General features: G+C 42.3%; 2 protein-coding genes across 4 annotated transcripts; both read left to right on the top strand.

Annotated features, from left to right (window-relative positions):
* The first annotated feature begins 611 nt into the window (after nt 1-611).
* Nucleotides 612-1,261, top strand: rln3b (relaxin 3b). Its single transcript, XM_041036618.1, has 2 exons — nt 612-907; nt 993-1,261. Exons 1-2 carry the CDS (start codon nt 733-735, stop codon nt 1,259-1,261), a joined length of 444 nt encoding a protein of 147 aa, XP_040892552.1. The 5' UTR covers nt 612-732.
* A 944-nt stretch (nt 1,262-2,205) lies between these two features.
* Nucleotides 2,206-14,930, top strand: LOC121180538 (transportin-2). 3 transcript variants are annotated; one of them, XM_041036039.1, is made up of 24 exons: nt 2,206-2,277; nt 3,176-3,275; nt 3,691-3,766; nt 3,930-4,079; nt 4,337-4,443; nt 4,555-4,688; nt 4,811-4,892; nt 6,310-6,432; nt 6,561-6,679; nt 6,777-6,837; nt 6,956-7,127; nt 7,377-7,529; nt 8,175-8,400; nt 8,494-8,665; nt 8,751-8,945; nt 9,084-9,242; nt 9,747-9,834; nt 9,934-10,032; nt 10,133-10,228; nt 10,435-10,510; nt 11,054-11,153; nt 11,284-11,358; nt 13,036-13,165; nt 13,271-14,930. In XM_041036039.1, exons 2-23 carry the CDS (start codon nt 3,177-3,179, stop codon nt 13,141-13,143), a joined length of 2,670 nt encoding a protein of 889 aa, XP_040891973.1. In that variant the 5' UTR covers nt 2,206-2,277; nt 3,176; the 3' UTR covers nt 13,144-13,165; nt 13,271-14,930. The 3 variants fall into 3 exon arrangements, with proteins under 3 accessions (XP_040891973.1, XP_040891972.1, XP_040891974.1); XM_041036038.1 differs by having other exon boundaries at nt 2,228-2,395; XM_041036040.1 differs by lacking the exons at nt 9,747-9,834; nt 9,934-10,032; nt 10,133-10,228; ... (2 more) ...; nt 11,284-11,358; nt 13,036-13,165 and having other exon boundaries at nt 2,228-2,395; nt 9,084-9,259; nt 13,573-13,582.
* The last annotated feature ends 1,417 nt before the right edge of the window (nt 14,931-16,347 follow it).

Here is a 16,347-nt window from a genome sequence, read left to right as displayed (position 1 = left end):
AATTACCACTTCTGATATGACTTTTTTGATTGCACAGAATGTCAAGCAGATAGGCGGAAAATGATAGAATGTCAGTACATTAATTTCAAATAGTGTCGATACCGTCGCTTACATCCAACTTCCCCTATGCTCTATACGCTCATATCAATAATTACTATTGTATAACATTCAGAAGTTCCCATCTGTGTCAATGTGGTGTCACCAGCTGTCCTCAGAAATCTATCTTTAGTGTTCATGTGTGTGTGTGTGTGTGTGTGTGTGTGTGTGTGTGTGTGTGTGTGTGTGTGTGTGTGTGTGTGTCACTTGGAGTGAATGCCAACGTACAGCAACCTAGCTATCCTGGGGTGAATGGATAGTGATCTCCATCCAATGCCAGGTAGAGCAGATAGCCAGACGGAGATTGTGCTGGTGACACACACCACAACCCAACTGATGTGAGGGACAGAAAGGCCAACAAAAGGTCACAGGTGATTAGATAGCCAAGACCACTGTTGACATCACCTCTGGCATCATTCGCCACTTAATCACAACTTTTCCTTTTCTCTATGTGCATTGTTACCCCTAAAGGTCTCTGCTCTTATCTCTGGACATGACAAAGAGTTGGGGTGAATTGAGGTCCTTCTCTGTCATGCTCAGGCCTATATAAGCTGTCCAGAAAGAAACACAAACTACACAGACACCTCAAGCAATTTCCAGCCTTTGAGACACCTTCAGGATCTTTTAACTCTCACCATGTGGAAGGCAGCACTCTTGACCCTGGGCTTGTTGGTGGCACTCGTAGACAGGGTACGCTCCAATGACAGCCATCCCTCTTTCTACGGGGTGAAACTGTGTGGAAGAGAGTTCATACGAGCTGTCATCTTTACCTGTGGTGGTTCTCGATGGAGAAGAAGCATAGGAGACTCAGGTAAGACTGTGTCTGTGAGACTATGTGTCATGTTTTCCTAAAGCCAAAACTTAATATTGAGAGATTTACCCTTCCTGTTTGTCAGCTCTTATTGGAGAAGAGGCTTTTGATCCATGGAACACAAATCCTATCCCTCAACTTACCAGTGAGCAGGATCCTGCATGGAAAGATCAGACGTTGGATGTGGCCTCTGTGGCTGCTGGATTCAGCCGCTCAGCTCGTTCACCAATCTCAGAGGAGGTGTTAGAGACTCTACGGAGTGCAGATAGGAAAGGACGGGATGTAGTGGTTGGACTGTCCAATGCCTGCTGCAAGTGGGGCTGTAGCAAGAGTGAAATCAGCTCTCTGTGCTGAACCTAGTTTCTTACATATGCATTTTGTTCTGTCACTAATGTAGAGCCCTTCTCTTTTCCTATGTGATTCCTCCAGTTCTTCACTTTCTTGGAATTACACATTCCATCGAACTCACTGTCCATGTGTTGACTATTTGTACAGGAATGTGAATGTGTACATATATTTGTTTACTGTGATTATCACAGATTGATATACATGTTTAATAAAGCTTTGAGTAAGTGTTATGAAAGTCTTTGTTCATCTTGCAAAATAAATTCTAAAGTGATATTTCATGCTAACACTTCCTTGTTTCAGAAACATAGTGCTGACAAGGATTTCGAAATGAAGGAAGTGGTGGTGACTGAGCACACTGAGCGTCCTCATATACACTGAAGCACATTTGGTTTCTGTGATTCTACAGGTGGTGGGCACAATACATGAGCAGATTCACAAAGCACTGGCATCCAGTGCAATGAACCTGCAACATACATCTGTGAGGATTGTAATGTTGAGTTTTGTTGTTTATTTCAGTGTTCATAGCATTTTGCTCCACTTCCATCCAAAGTTGAATTATCACAGTCATGTTAAGACAATGTCAACTTCATAGTAGTAGCATTTATTGGTATGCTATTAGTTTGCTCTGGTGTTCACGTTGAGTCCACGCCCTGCATCAGTTCATACAGATGAATTATACAGTAGTTAGATACTGCAGGAATTTGAAGCTGATACCATCTGGTGGCCAGACATGAAAACACTACGCAAAACAACATTCATATCATGCCTGTTCACAGAATTAGAATGGATGTGATACATCCGTATTAAATAACACCATTTACGACAACAGCATACACACAATGTATATAGACTGTAGAAAATGATGATATTAAAAGTTGTTTATGTCTCTGCACAGTTGCATTGCCCGACAATCTGTCCAGTACGGAAGCCGAACATGATCAAACTGATCACCCGGCTTGATTGCAAGGCATGCAATCTCTGTCACATACCAACTAGCAAAGCAACCACACAGATCTCCTGAGGTTAGAAGTTTGTGTTTGGGTACACAGATCGAAGTCATATTTTATTTAATGTTAGTTGCTACAGCGTAACTGCACTATTGTCTATAGAAATATAGATCTACCACATCGGAGCGACCAGGTAAAACCTTTCGCGGTACTTTCAGGATGATGCTAGCTAGCCATGCTACTGGTAGCTGCCCAGGGTTGATATGCGACGGCTCTGTTATGAATATTAATGCGCTCTTTTTGCGTAGTATTTGTTGCTTTAATTACAATCACAACTTTAACGGCGCGACGCGGTGTCCTGATTGTTAACGCACGATAGCGTTTTGCAGCTGTTTTCTGTGTGAATCTGGTGCGTGTTGAGCATCACAGCGACGCTAAGCTAGCTGGCTAGCTGAATGAGCCAGATATTTGTGCTTGTGCCGCTTGGGCCTCATGTGGAAAAGGCTTGTCTGGTAGCGGATAGGTGCTGTGGCGAATTTATTCATGTAGCTTTAACTGTAGCTGTAGTAAAAGACGACTGCGTAGCTGTATCTTAAAGCTTTAAGTAGCTAGGAAAGGAAAATGTTGATAAACAGTCAGGCTTGCAGTAGTGTTTTGCTACATTATAGACAAATATTTACAGTGAATGCATTTAGCCTAAAATTAAGATCCAAGTAAGCAATTGTGAGGATAACACTTAGCTAGCTAATATTTGACAAGTTGTTGCTATTGGTAACGGCAGTATGCTGCATGTTCGCCCCATCTGTAATCGTTACTGCGTAGCCTACGTTACTTCTGCGTGTTCTGAGCAGTAACGTACACAGTACTGAGGTTACAGGCGGGGCTATCTTTTTGTAAGCGCCGATGCGTGTAGTACAAGTTTCATAAACACGTTATGTGTGTGTGTGTGTGTGTATGTGTGTGTGTGTTATAGGATGGAGTGGCAGCCAGATGAACAGGGTTTGCAGCAAGTGCTACAGCTACTCAAGGACTCCCAGTCCCCAGACACAGCAACACAGCGAGCTGTGCAAGAAGTATCCTTACATCTGTGTTTGTGTGTGTACTTGCATGACTATACATTGTGAGAACCAGTTTGATCTTTTTTTTCTGATTCTGATTTAAACTATTGGAGTTATGGAATTTTGTGAAAGTGAGGACATTTTGGCTGGTTCTCCCATTCTGACACACCTTCAAATGTACGTGTGTGTTTGTGTGAGATAGTGAGGCTGAGAGGATAAGTTGTGAGATTTTACTTTCTCTGTGAGAGGATGTGTGTCATAAGAAATGTCAATGAAAACTGATTGTGTGTGTCATGTGCAGCTTGCAGCAAGTGAACCGGTGTGATTGATTGTGTATTAATCCACAAATGTGTTCCCAGGAACACAAGATATGTGAGTTAGTGTGTGTGAAGTGTGTGTGGATGGTTGAACTCCTTAACAGAGTTTTCAGAAACTGGAGCAACTTAATCAGTTTCCAGATTTCAACAACTATCTCATCTTTGTCCTCACAAGCCTCAAATCTGAGGGTATGTATAGACACATTAAAAAAAAAAAATACTAACTACAGAACAGCATTGTTATTTACTGAATGACCTACCTAACTTTGGCTGTTCTCAGCACATATTTCTGCGTTTAACTTCTTCCTTCTCATTAAAAAAAAAAAAACACTCCTCTGCCTTTCTTCTTAAGATGAGCCCACTCGCTCTCTGAGCGGTCTGATACTGAAGAACAATGTAAAGGCTCACTACCAGAACTTCCCTCCCAATGTGGCTGACTTCATCAAACGAGAATGCCTCAACAACATCGGAGACCCTTCACCGCTTATCAGAGCTACAATCGGTGGGTGTTTGAGTGAGAAAGGGAAAATGGAGAAAGAAAAAGCTGGTGTTAGCTGCATTTTTTAGTCAGTGTGAGTCAGACTACTATGTAGGTGGTTGAAATTTTGCAGGTAATGTGGCTGTGTGGGAGCAAGCGCTGCATTTTCAAGACGTTTTAAATGATTGAATGTGATGGCGAAGTTAGTAGTTACTCCTGAGTTTTAAATCCTGATTTATTTGTGAGTAACCTTTTTATTTATTTATATTTTTATCATAAAGGCATTCTGATCACAACCATAGCCTCTAAAGGAGAGCTGCAGACTTGGCCTGAACTGTTGCCTCAGCTCTGTAATCTGCTCAACTCAGAGGACTATAACACCTGCGAGGTCAGGCACACGTACCTGCACACACACATAGCTTCTGTGATGTGATCAGATTTGTGTGTGTTTCTTTTGATCTTTTAACACTCATTCTTCATGATTTTCTCTGTCTTTCAGGGCTCTTTTGGAGCTCTGCAGAAAATATGTGAGGACTCATCTGAGCTGTTGGATAGTGATGCTCTGAACAGACCTCTCAACATTATGATCCCCAAATTCCTCCAGTTTTTCAAACACTGCAGCCCTAAGATCAGGTCAGTGAAACACTAGTCTTTTGCTGGCCGACTCATTGTCTGCTAGCAATTTGTCCGTCCCCGTCACCCTACACCATTAGAACCTCCTGTTTAAAATCATCAGCTGTTTGTCTTTTTCTCAGATCCCATGCTATAGCGTGTGTGAACCAGTTCATCATTGGTCGAGCTCAGGCTCTGATGGATAACATAGACACCTTCATTGAGGTGAGCGCTTCAAGATTTTGTCTCGGTAGAGTTTGGGTTGTTTCAAACATCTTATAAATGTTTTGATAGTTTTCCCTCCCTTCATCATGTGAGAACAAGAGCCAAAATCGCTTTTTCCAGCACCGCTCCCTGGACTAACCACTTGCCCCTTTCAGACTGATTATGTAACAAAAACATGAGGCAATGTAGGAAATGTTTAGAGTAAAAGGAGAGAGCAACATGCTGCTAAGCCATTGGTTCATTTCACTGATGGTGCAGAAGGAGAGCAGTCATATAATTTTGTTATGAGACCAGATTTCAGCCGTTTTTAGAATAGTAGTGTAATGTGGAAGTTTGTTCTTGAAAATAAATTCTAGTTTTTCCAGAGCTTTCAACTGCAGTCTTCTTCGGTGGATGGAGTTTGTCCGGTTTTGGAAAATTTTGGACCTTGATAAGTTTTTTTTTTTTTTTTTTTTTTTTTGTCAAACCAAAATAATGCGGCTAATGCAGTTCATAGAGAAGTTTGTCTTTACAGTGAATTATGCAGCTGCAAAATGGCCTCTGTGATTGAGGCGCAACATTTAAAGCACCACGCTTTTCGCGTCTGGTTTGCACACTATACATAAACGCATGATACGTATGAACATCATAATGTGGCACTATGGAGTGTGTCCTCTGTCCCAAGTGCTTTGGTTCACACTTGTTATGGAAATGTTTTTATGTGCTAAGTAGGCACATTGCCAAAGCAGCTTTTTGTGAAAAAATAACTGAGCAGGATTTCCCATAGTGTTTTATTGTGGAGGCACCCTGCCTCACCTGACATAAGGAGCACTTCCACTAGCATCAGAAGAAATTTTGTAAAATGTTATGTTTAATGAGCTTCAGGGACAATAAGCAGCTGTGCTCTATCACAGGTTTCTTTTTTATTTTTGTTGGGCAATTAACTGATCACTGACATTGTATATTTGCTTTGCTGTAATTAAGTAGATCAGTGTGTTTCAGTGTCAGAAAAAGGAGACATACTGTCCAATCAGTCACAAACCACCACTCCACTGCAGGTCAGGCACAAAGCTTAAGTTAGTTTGATAATCAGCACTCAGCAGAGTCTGCATCATACTGAAGTTAGTTTGTATTGACCAGCTGGACTTGTATCATCAACTGCTGTGATCAGACTGTGAGGCGGGGTGGACAGTAGTTACCAGCTCTGCTGACCAGTTTTTCCTGTCCAGGTCCTTTTTAAACACAATGTCAAGATGTACTTTAAATGTGGCAATATCACAATCACATCAGATTGAAGTGCATGTTTGGAAGTTGATAACCTTTGAGGATCACTCCATTTCTTGTCTCCCTTCCAAGTTTGTTGACACTATCTATCCTTCCCTCCTCTCTGCCACCCACCCCCTTTCTCTCCTCCTCTCCCTGTTTATTTCCTACCCAGAGTCTGTTTGCTCTGGCTGGTGATGAGGACAGTGAAGTGCGAAAGAATGTGTGCAGGGCTCTCGTCATGCTGCTGGAAGTCCGTATCGACCGCCTCATCCCACACATGCACAGCATCATCCAGGTGCGGGTGTGACTTGATCTAACACGCCACATTAAACAGGCAACATTTGGCTTTCCCTTCCTCCTCGTCCTCCTCCTCCTTTTCCTCTTCCTCCTCATCATCATCACCTCTTGTTGTTTTTCCACCAGTACATGCTGCAGCGGACCCAGGATCCAGATGAGAATGTGGCACTGGAGGCCTGTGAGTTCTGGCTGACTCTGGCTGAACAGCCCATCTGCAAAGAGGCCCTCTCTGGCCACTTGGTCCAGTAAGTGCTGACATGCCAACAAGTTGCCTCGCTGGGTTAACATGATCACAAGATGATTTCATCTCAGTAATTATGTGGTTGTCTGTCTCTGTTTCAGACTGATTCCTATCTTGGTGAATGGGATGAAATACTCTGAGATTGACATTATTCTTCTAAAGGTTAGCCACCCCTGGACGAATAAAATGTCCCCATCTCTTCAAATAAACACTCTGCCTTCTTTTCTCATCTCTTGCTGTTTACCTGTGTCCATTCACCTTCCTCACTGTTGTCCCCCAGGGTGACGTTGAAGAGGATGAGACGATTCCTGACAGTGAGCAAGATATCAAACCTCGCTTCCACAAGTCCCGTACCGTCACTCTGCAGCATGAAGGAGGGGAGGGCGAGGAGGGGGAGGACATTGATGAAGATGAGGACGATGATGATGATACGCTGTCTGACTGGAACCTACGTAAGTTACAGACATTCATTTAGTAATCTTCTCTGGTAATCACGTGGCTGTCTGTGTGTGGATATATTTTATATCACTTTTTACTTGAAATTTACATAAAGTAACAAAGATTTGTAGGTTTGCAGGTTAGCAACTACCCACTATCTCATTTTGTCTCTAGTTTTAAGCTGTGTGCTGTGCCACTTTTTCCTTGGAACATTATTACCATTTCAAAGTTATCTAATGCTCACTGTGGCTTTCACTTTCTAGGGAAGTGTTCGGCCGCAGCTCTGGATGTTCTTGCCAATGTGTTTCGTGAAGAGCTGCTTCCCCATCTCCTTCCCCTCCTCAAAGGCCTGCTTTTCCACCCTGACTGGGTCATCAAGGAGTCAGGCATCCTGGTCCTGGGGGCTATCGCTGAAGGTAAGACGTGGCACGGACTTGCTTTTGAAATGAAGCATATTTTTTTAGATTAGGTCAAGGTTGTTCGCTGACCTTCAGTGATAAAGGAAACATTTATTTCTATGCTGTGTGTAAGTCTTTGCCATTGTTGCTTAGCCAATGTTAGCATTATCAGCTGTTTACTTAACAAGCTACAAGAAATGTTGCGAGTTCAGCATCAAACTTCATTCCTGGACACTTGCCATGGGCTGTGTCCAGTCTTGGAACCCAATGGCAATGTTAACTTTGGCTTTGTTTCTATTTCTGTCACTTCTGCTCTTCTACTGAAGTTAGCATGCTAACCAGCAATCCCCGTCCCGCAATACCACTTTGCACCAGATAGTTACTGTAGGATCTGCTCTCAGTCCAACATGGCAGCATGAAGAAGTAGTGCTGCCCAGAGGGCGTATTTTAGACTTGTCTCTTGTAAACAACGACTGAAGCACTTTGTAAGTAAACAGCTTACAAAGTTATTGCTAATGGCTATGTAGCACTAACAAAAACATGCATATAGCACCTTTAAAGTTATCTGTAATCCCAAAGTCTCTAAATCCTTGAATGTGTCTTGATAATTCTGTTGCTGGAAAGTTTGGCTTAAAATGTATAAAACCTTCCTTGTCCTCCCAGGCTGCATGCAAGGCATGGTACCTTACTTGCCTGAGCTCATCCCCCACCTCATTCAATGTTTGTGTGATAAGAAGGCCCTCGTCCGCTCCATCGCGTGCTGGACCCTCAGCCGCTACGCTCACTGGGTGGTCAGCCAGCCCCCCGACGCCCATCTCAAACCCCTTATGACCGAGCTGCTCAAACGCATCCTGGATGGCAATAAGAGGGTGCAGGAGGCAGCATGCAGGTACAGTTCTTTCTTTTTCCATATGTTCATCTCTCCTGTGTTCTCTCACTTTACGCTCATGTATTCTCCTTACCCATCTCATTTTTTCTAAAGCGCCTTCGCCACCCTGGAGGAGGAGGCATGTACAGAGCTGGTGCCTTATCTGAGCTTCATCCTGGACACGCTGGTTTTTGCTTTTGGGAAATATCAGCACAAGAACCTGCTGATTCTTTATGATGCCATAGGAACACTGGCGGACTCTGTGGGACACCATCTCAACCAGCCTGTGAGCCCAAAAAAACGCACCTGTTCACAGCCCTGTTTTGTGTTTAATGTATTGAGAGGCCAAACTCACACACTTGTGTTTTTAGGAGTACATACAGAAGCTGATGCCTCCACTGATAGCCAAGTGGAACGAGCTGAAGGATGAAGACAAAGATCTCTTCCCTCTGCTCGAGTGTCTCTCATCTGTTGCCACGGCGCTGCAGAGCGGTTTCCTCCCCTACTGCGAGCCCGTCTACCAGCGCTGCGTCACCCTGGTCCAGAAGACACTGGCTCAGGCCATGGTGAGTAGCACACACTCACTTGCACATGGGCTTGCCTGTTGCATAGTTAATTTATAGTTTTGCTGCTTTATGCAAATACTTTATCCCATCGTCCTGACCTTTTACCTCCACTTTCTCCTCTGTGTGTGTGTGTCTCAGATGTACAGTCAGCAGCCAGACCAGTATGAGGCACCCGACAAGGACTTCATGATTGTGGCTCTAGATCTTTTAAGTGGCTTGGCTGAGGGACTTGGAGGCCACGTGGACACTCTTGTTGCTCGCAGTAACATCATGACTCTGCTTTTCCAGTGCATGCAGGTGAGGAGAGCCTGCGTGTGTGCGTCTAATTAGATCTTAAAGTTATGCCCTCTGGTAGTCTTTTGTGTTTCTAATGAGATCTTTTTTTTTTTTCAGCAAAAGATTTGTGGAATTTATGTTTTGTTATTATCTGTTTGTATACAAGTTTTCATTGTTAGTGGCATGATCCACCACTCCTTCACTGGATTCAAATATCCTACAGACATATGGTGGGATTCACATGGAACAATACATGCATGTACTTCAGTGTTACTGTTATTGTAATGTTATCTCACTGATAGAAGTCTCCTTGTTCAGTTATATCACTCCAGGTGTAGTTGCTTTTATTGTGAAGTAGCCACAGGAAATGCACACATTTTTTGCACCTTCCGTCAGCAGATCTTACCATTTTTTGCAAGACAGTTATGAAACAAAAAGAACAGCCACAGTGAACTGTGAGATCTTTAGGTCTGTTGACGGTGTGCGTTTACATTTCTCTTTGTCTCTCTGTCTCTTTTGTCCCAGGATACGATGCCTGAAGTAAGACAGAGTTCATTTGCTCTACTGGGTGACTTGACGAAGGCTTGCTTTCCTCATGTCAAACCGTGCATTGGTAGTTATCTCATTGCCTCCCTCACATACACACTGTCCCACCATCCTCCGTTTTTGTGTATCTAATATGACGCTAACATTTTTTGTGTGTGTCCTGCAGCTGAATTCATGCCAATCCTTGGGACAAATCTGAACCCAGAGTTCATCTCTGTGTGCAACAATGCTACCTGGGCCATAGGAGAGATCTGCATGCAGATGGGTGAGTTGCAGCAAATCTATTTTTATTCGATGCTGTTAAATGCTTGTGCTGTTGAATGTGAGATGCTGCTTGCCTCACTTTAATTTTCCTGCTCTGTCAGGAGTGGAGATGCAGCCGTACATCGCTATGGTTCTGAACCAGCTGGTTGAGATTATTAACCGACCCAACACCCCCAAGACCCTGCTGGAGAACACTGGTATGTGAATACGCAGATATTTTTATACTTGTTTTTCAAAGGGAAGTAGACAGATTTTCTAGTTATTTGTCAGGACTGACAGTTGAAAATCAGAGCACATTACAGTCAAAAGGGCATTTAATAGTAGAAGTGACTGCAGTCAGTGTCACAGTATTGCACACACGCTCCTCTAACAGCAGTCCTGACTCATCTATGTCCTGTTCCAGCAATCACCATCGGTCGACTGGGCTACGTGTGCCCGCAGGAGGTTGCTCCCATGCTGCCACAGTTTATCCGACCTTGGTGAGAGAGTGTTTAATCCCTTGTTCTGTGTCTCTCATACCACACGTCATAGCATTGTCATGGTGTCATTTCATGTATAGCATCTGCACATACGCAGTCAGTCACCGGCAGTTTCCACATATCACTTGCTCAGCAGACACGTGCTCTCTCCATCTCTTCTTCTCCCTCTTTCCATTCTGCACACACTTGCGTCAGCTTATCCTTGCTTGCAAGACACATTTGTGGCATTTTTTCCTCTTTGCTTTTTGAATGTGATCACATGTCTGCAGAAGAGTGGAATCAGCAATTAGCGAGAATGAAACACTGAAGTCTGTGTCTGTTTCCTCAAGCCTAGAAAAATGACAAATATCCTCCCACACAGTAGGATAATGGATGCTTGGCTGTTACCATTTATTTAACATTTTGAAATTGGTTTCAGCTCACTTGTTTTCATTTTGTGTATTTTACTAATGTTCCCTCATAGACAAGATAAGGGAGTTAAAGTGTTGTCGTGTCAGCATTAAGTTTAACAGCTTCTGATTGGTTTATGATTGTGTCCGGCAGGTGTACGTCTCTGCGGAACATCCGAGACAATGAGGAGAAAGACTCTGCCTTCCGTGGGATTTGCATGATGATCGGTGTGAACCCAGGAGGTGTGGTGCAGGTGAGACATTGCACATTGTCATATGCAATCTGTATGTTTGGCTGTACCGTAAATCCACTGATGTTTTAGGGTTTCATCTTGCGACCTTTTACTTTTCAAACCTTCTCACTTCTTCCTCTGTGTTGTTCAGGACTTCATCTTCTTCTGTGATGCAGTGGCCTCCTGGGTAAATCCTAAAGATGATCTGAGAGACATGTTCTACAAGGTGAGGGTCCAGGTCGTATTGAGGTGCCAGTTCTCATGTTTGCGCAACTAGTCCCAATCCAAAGGCTGATTTTAATTCACCATGAAATCATCAAGCTCCCCCTTTCTCCTTTCTCCCCCTGCTGCGTGAGTCACTGAGGTGTAGAGACCTCAGGCGGAGCAGAGTGTGTTCATCTTAGTTTTCTGTGATGAAACTCAGCAGCACAGACACTCCTCTTGTTCTGCGGGGACATTACACAAACACACTCCCCCTCAGGAGCGAACCACATAAAGGCCAAAATGCTCTGCCTACAAATTTTGAGTCAAATTCGCTTTCATAAAGTCCACAGCCCAACGGAGACAAAACATCAAGATCAACTCAGTGAACTCTGAATATCATGGCTGCAGCCGGCTTCATTATATACTCTTTATATGCAGTTCCAGCTTTAAGCCAAACTGGGTCACATTTATTATTTACAGTAACAGAGAATTTATATATATTTATAATTCTATTCCTGTCGAAATATTTAACCAGTGTATTGACAGTATAGTGAATCCACAGCAGGCCAAAGGCCTGTTCTGTATCACTGTAATTGTACAATTTCTAAAAAATTATAAAAAAAATATAGATAAATAAAATTATAAAAGCAAAATTTGTTCTTCATAAGCTCAGACACCCTGAAACCACTAAGGTCGTTGGTTAAGTCTGGCCATACATTTTCTTGGTGTCATTCAGTTTGTTGCATTTTCAATAAACCCTACTTTATTAAAGTTGCTTTAGTCAGTATTTTTATAAAATGCAGAATTCTCACCGGACTCTGCAGTTCACCTCAGGCCTGTGGAGCGTTTCGACATCTTTCATCTCATGTTGTTGTTTTTATGCTTGTACCTTTACTGTTTGGTTCAGTTTTACTCCTTCCATTAACCTCATTCCCAGCAGGGACAGCTTCTGTTTTTAGCAAAAAGAAAAAAACTCTCTGTACACTACCTGCCCAGCACCAAACAACAGACAACTTTAGAGATTAACTTTTGCTCATAGTGAAGCGTATAGTATCTAAAGAGACACACATTTTCTTCAGAGCTAAAAAGACAGTGAATATTGGACTTGCTTTTGTTGGAAGAAATACGAAGGCAAATGAATGCTAATGTTTCTCCATGTCTTCTACAACCGTTTGCAAAGACAGTTGGAATAACAAAAAGTAAATATGTCAACATTAGTGGCTAAAAAGATCTATTAATGCTGCTTTAGATACTGTGAAACGTGGGCACAGTATAAACTAAAATTATAAAGGTCTTGAAACTGGATTTTGACAGAGACACCATCTACAAAACAAGGCTACAAAAGTAGTTATTAATGTAGGGTCTTTGTTTGTATTGTATTGCAATGGTCAAATTTTCATAATACAGTTGCAATTAGTCAAATTAACAAAACAAAAAAAAATCATTCATAGTGAACCTGTGGTGTTTGGGGGCTTTGGGTCCCACTACGTCCCACTTTGATTGTAATTCAACCTTGTTACAATCAGTCTAACTCTCACATACAGGACTGTGTTGCTTTTATGAAGCTTGGTCTTGATAAAAGAACAGTTAAGGAAGCTGTCAGAGGACCACTTAGGTGAAGAAGGAATTATCAACTCAACTTATCAACATGACGATGTAAATTTATCTTTTCTCCTTTTTCTGCCCGCCTCGGTCACAGATCCTGCACGGCTTTAAGGAGCAGGTCGGGGAGGAGAACTGGCAGCAGTTCTCGGAGCAGTTCCCCCCACTGCTGAAGGAGAGACTGGCAGCCTGCTACGGCGTTTAGATTCTCTATACCCACCCAAGGGGTAACCCCACACACGCTATTATTTAAAGACAAGTCAAAGTTATATGAAGTTTTATATTGAAGTTAACTTCTTTGTGTCTTCTCTGCCTTTCATCCGTCCTCCTAGGTGAGCCAGCAGGAGGAGGGTGAATGGGAAACTCATCCATCTGTGTATTGCACTGCCCTGATCTGGGGGGAGGGAGAGGGACGCTAATGGCCGCTCCCCCTGACGGACGGCCCCCACGCCCTATGTGTTTGTCCATAGAGGGAGGGTGGGCGGGTGGGAGGGAGGGACAGGGGGACACCTCTAGATTAACTAGGCAGGGACCCGACACAGAAAAACTAACTGGTAGGGACAGATAGAGAGAGACAGAGAGAACAGAGACACGGAGGAGAAATGGAGGGATTGACAAGTTGGGAAAGAGGGAGGTAGGGAAAGAGACCAGCACAGAGAAAGTTCAGGGAAAGAGAGGGAGGGAACTAAATAACAAAGCAGGGAAAAAAAAGAGCTACAGAACGGTCTGTTAGTTGGCTAGGAAGACAGGGACAGTGGAGATTTTAGTGGGATTCTTAAACTTAAGAGTAACCGATAGCTTGACCGACAGAGACAGACCAACGTACACAGACTCTCACACATACACTTGCACATGCTGTACATGCAGTACATGGAACGGACTGTGGGTGGCACTATTATTTAGACTTTTTGAGACCTACTACATGTAGTTAGGGACAGACAGACAGGTGTCAAAACTCTCATTTTCTGGGTGATATCTTTCTTTTTTCCGGGGAATAGGATTCAATATGAATTACTTCATCTGTAGTCACTGAATTCTACTTATCTGTAAGATAATCTCGCTATCCGCATCTATGTTTCCTACCTTCATTTTGACCAGAGTGCTGCTTCACAGAGCTATCCATCTATCAGACATATTCCTGTCACATTTTCTACCTGATCAAAGGAGAGGGGAAAAAAAAAGAGCAAGTGTCTTTCCTCGTGGCTTCACAGAAACCATTCCTCTAGGAAGGGAGGATTAGGGCTAACACACGTTTTCTCACCAGAGTGGAGGAAATTGTAGAAAGAAAAATCACATCCTTAGTTGTCTCTTTGAGGTTTTGTATGTGTATATGTGTGTGTGTATGTGTGTGTATGTGTGTGTGTGCGTGTGTGCGCACGTGCATGTGCAGTTTGTAAATCCTTACTTCGGCATTCTGTGTTAACAGTGTGTGAAATATGTATTGTTTTTGATATGGTACCGAGCTAAAAACTTGACTCCCACCGCAATGTCCTTGGCACCTGTTAACTGTGACCAAGTGTTTGTGTATGTGCGTGTGTGTATGTGTGTGCAAGACTGAGTGTGTATGTGTTTATGTCTACATTCGTACTGATATCCATTTGATGCCATATTGATATCTTAAGTAAAACAGTGATTGGCAATGTCATTGTGTTCTTTATAATGTTTTAAAACTGGTCCATATACTTTTTTCTTTTTTTTTTTTTGCTGCTACTGATGAGTTTTGTTTCTATAGTGGACTTAAATTCGCACAATTAACGCAAAAAAATTGAATTAATGCTATTTTCAGTGACTGTTAAGTTGTTTTTTGCACTTTTTATTTTATTTTACCTTTTCTTTTTTGTATGGACTTTTTTTTTAACCTCGCCCATATGATATGTCTTGACCCTAATGTCAGTGTTTGTCATACTGTGTTGCACTGTGAAATTAAGTGTCTTTGACTGGCAAAAATATCCCAATACTAAATGGCAAATAAAAACAACTTTGTGAAACTGCGACTAATCCGCACTTTTACAATAACTAACCTTGCCATATTGCTGAGGTGTGTGTGTGTGTGTGTGTGTGTGTATGTATGTATGTGTGTGGACGTGGGTGTGAGATCCTGCATGAGTATGCGCGCATGAGTACCTTTTTTGCCCATGAGCATGTTTTGGATAGTTAGATGGCATTTATATGATGTGTGCACAGAAGGGGTGCAAATTAATTTTTTTGTTTTGTTGTGAAAGGGTATGATCCCACCCAAGCCTACTTTGTGTGCATGCTCTGTGTCTGTGTTTTCACTGTGTGTGCGAATGTGTGTGTGTGAGCAGTGGTGTATGTTCGACGTATATTTCAGAGTAATATGATCGCCCTTTACGCACCAACACACCACCTCAAATCACAACGAGAGGAGAGCACAGTATACTAAAGAAATAAGAGCTAGGACACTGCCAAAGAGCAATAGCCACTGAAATTTAACAACAGACAATAAGTAGAGACAAGCTGCTATTTCAATATTCAATATGTGCATCACGACAATATGATGATGAAGTACAGGCACTGTAGGGCTTTTAAGATTAATCATGGAATAAGAGCTTGCCAGCAAAATTGACTACAGGGATCTATATTTTTACATTGATATCCTGCCAGTGTTTTCCAGCATGTAGACATTTGGAAACAGACCCTGGCTCTTGATTTGACCTAGACTGTGACCACTGAGATAATCAAACCAATCGTTAATCATTACAGACACAAAGACAATCTGAACCCCAGTCCAGTTCTTTTTCCACAGTATCTTAGTTCAAAGCTTGTATGAGGAAATGTTTTTGGTTGCTTGTTAATTTTAGTGTTTTTATTATTATTATTATTATTATTATTATTGTTATTATTATTCGTGTAACTGATGTTTTTATTTCATGAATGGATTTGAAAGACTGAAAGACCAGTGTACATTTTCTTTGGATGATGCTGTAGTAGTCTGCTTCAGCGACAGATTCATGGATACAGTTGAGTTTGAAGGAGAGGAGGGTTGAGACATCTTTTTGAATAGGTGCAAAATGAAGATGGGAACAAAGGAGGGATGAAAGTAGACGGAGGAGGAATATTTTTTTCTAAATTTTGTTTATATAATAAAGAGCATGATATTGTTGCAGTTTGACAGAAAGACTTGGTACCTTTTGTTTTTCTGTGGATTACTTTCGCCTGTTGTGTTCCCTTTTTTTGAGGATGGGAATGGAAATAAAATGCTTTTGAGTCTATTAAATGATTTATAGTTTGTGTGAGTAAAATCTCTTGAAAACCCAGCTGGAATGTGGATTCTTGAAGTAAATCGTGTCATGCATGCTGAAGGCTGGGTGCTGGAGTTGCCAGTCTGATGTCTTTTGTCAGAAGATGACGGATTGGGGTGTAATGTACCTTTAAAAAGAACAGCCAT

The sequence above is a fragment of the Toxotes jaculatrix genome, chromosome 4, assembly GCF_017976425.1.
Source record: "Toxotes jaculatrix isolate fToxJac2 chromosome 4, fToxJac2.pri, whole genome shotgun sequence".
NCBI classification, from domain to species: Eukaryota; Metazoa; Chordata; class Actinopteri; family Toxotidae; genus Toxotes; species Toxotes jaculatrix.
The sequence above is the reverse complement of the archived record's forward strand: the minus strand, read 5'-3'. Positions and strand labels throughout refer to the sequence as shown.

Coding starts and splice junctions, on each gene's coding strand:
- LOC121180538 (XM_041036039.1), top strand. CDS start 3,177: ATGGAGTGGCAGCCAGATGAACAGGGTTTGCAGCAAGTGCTACAGCTA. Junction 8,666..8,750: donor GACACCATCTCAACCAGCCT/GTGAGCCCAAAA, acceptor TTGTGTTTTTAG/GAGTACATACAGAAGCTGAT. Junction 9,835..9,933: donor TCATGTCAAACCGTGCATTG/GTAGTTATCTCA, acceptor TGTGTCCTGCAG/CTGAATTCATGCCAATCCTT.
- rln3b (XM_041036618.1), top strand. CDS start 733: ATGTGGAAGGCAGCACTCTTGACCCTGGGCTTGTTGGTGGCACTCGTA. Junction 908..992: donor AAGAAGCATAGGAGACTCAG/GTAAGACTGTGT, acceptor CCTGTTTGTCAG/CTCTTATTGGAGAAGAGGCT.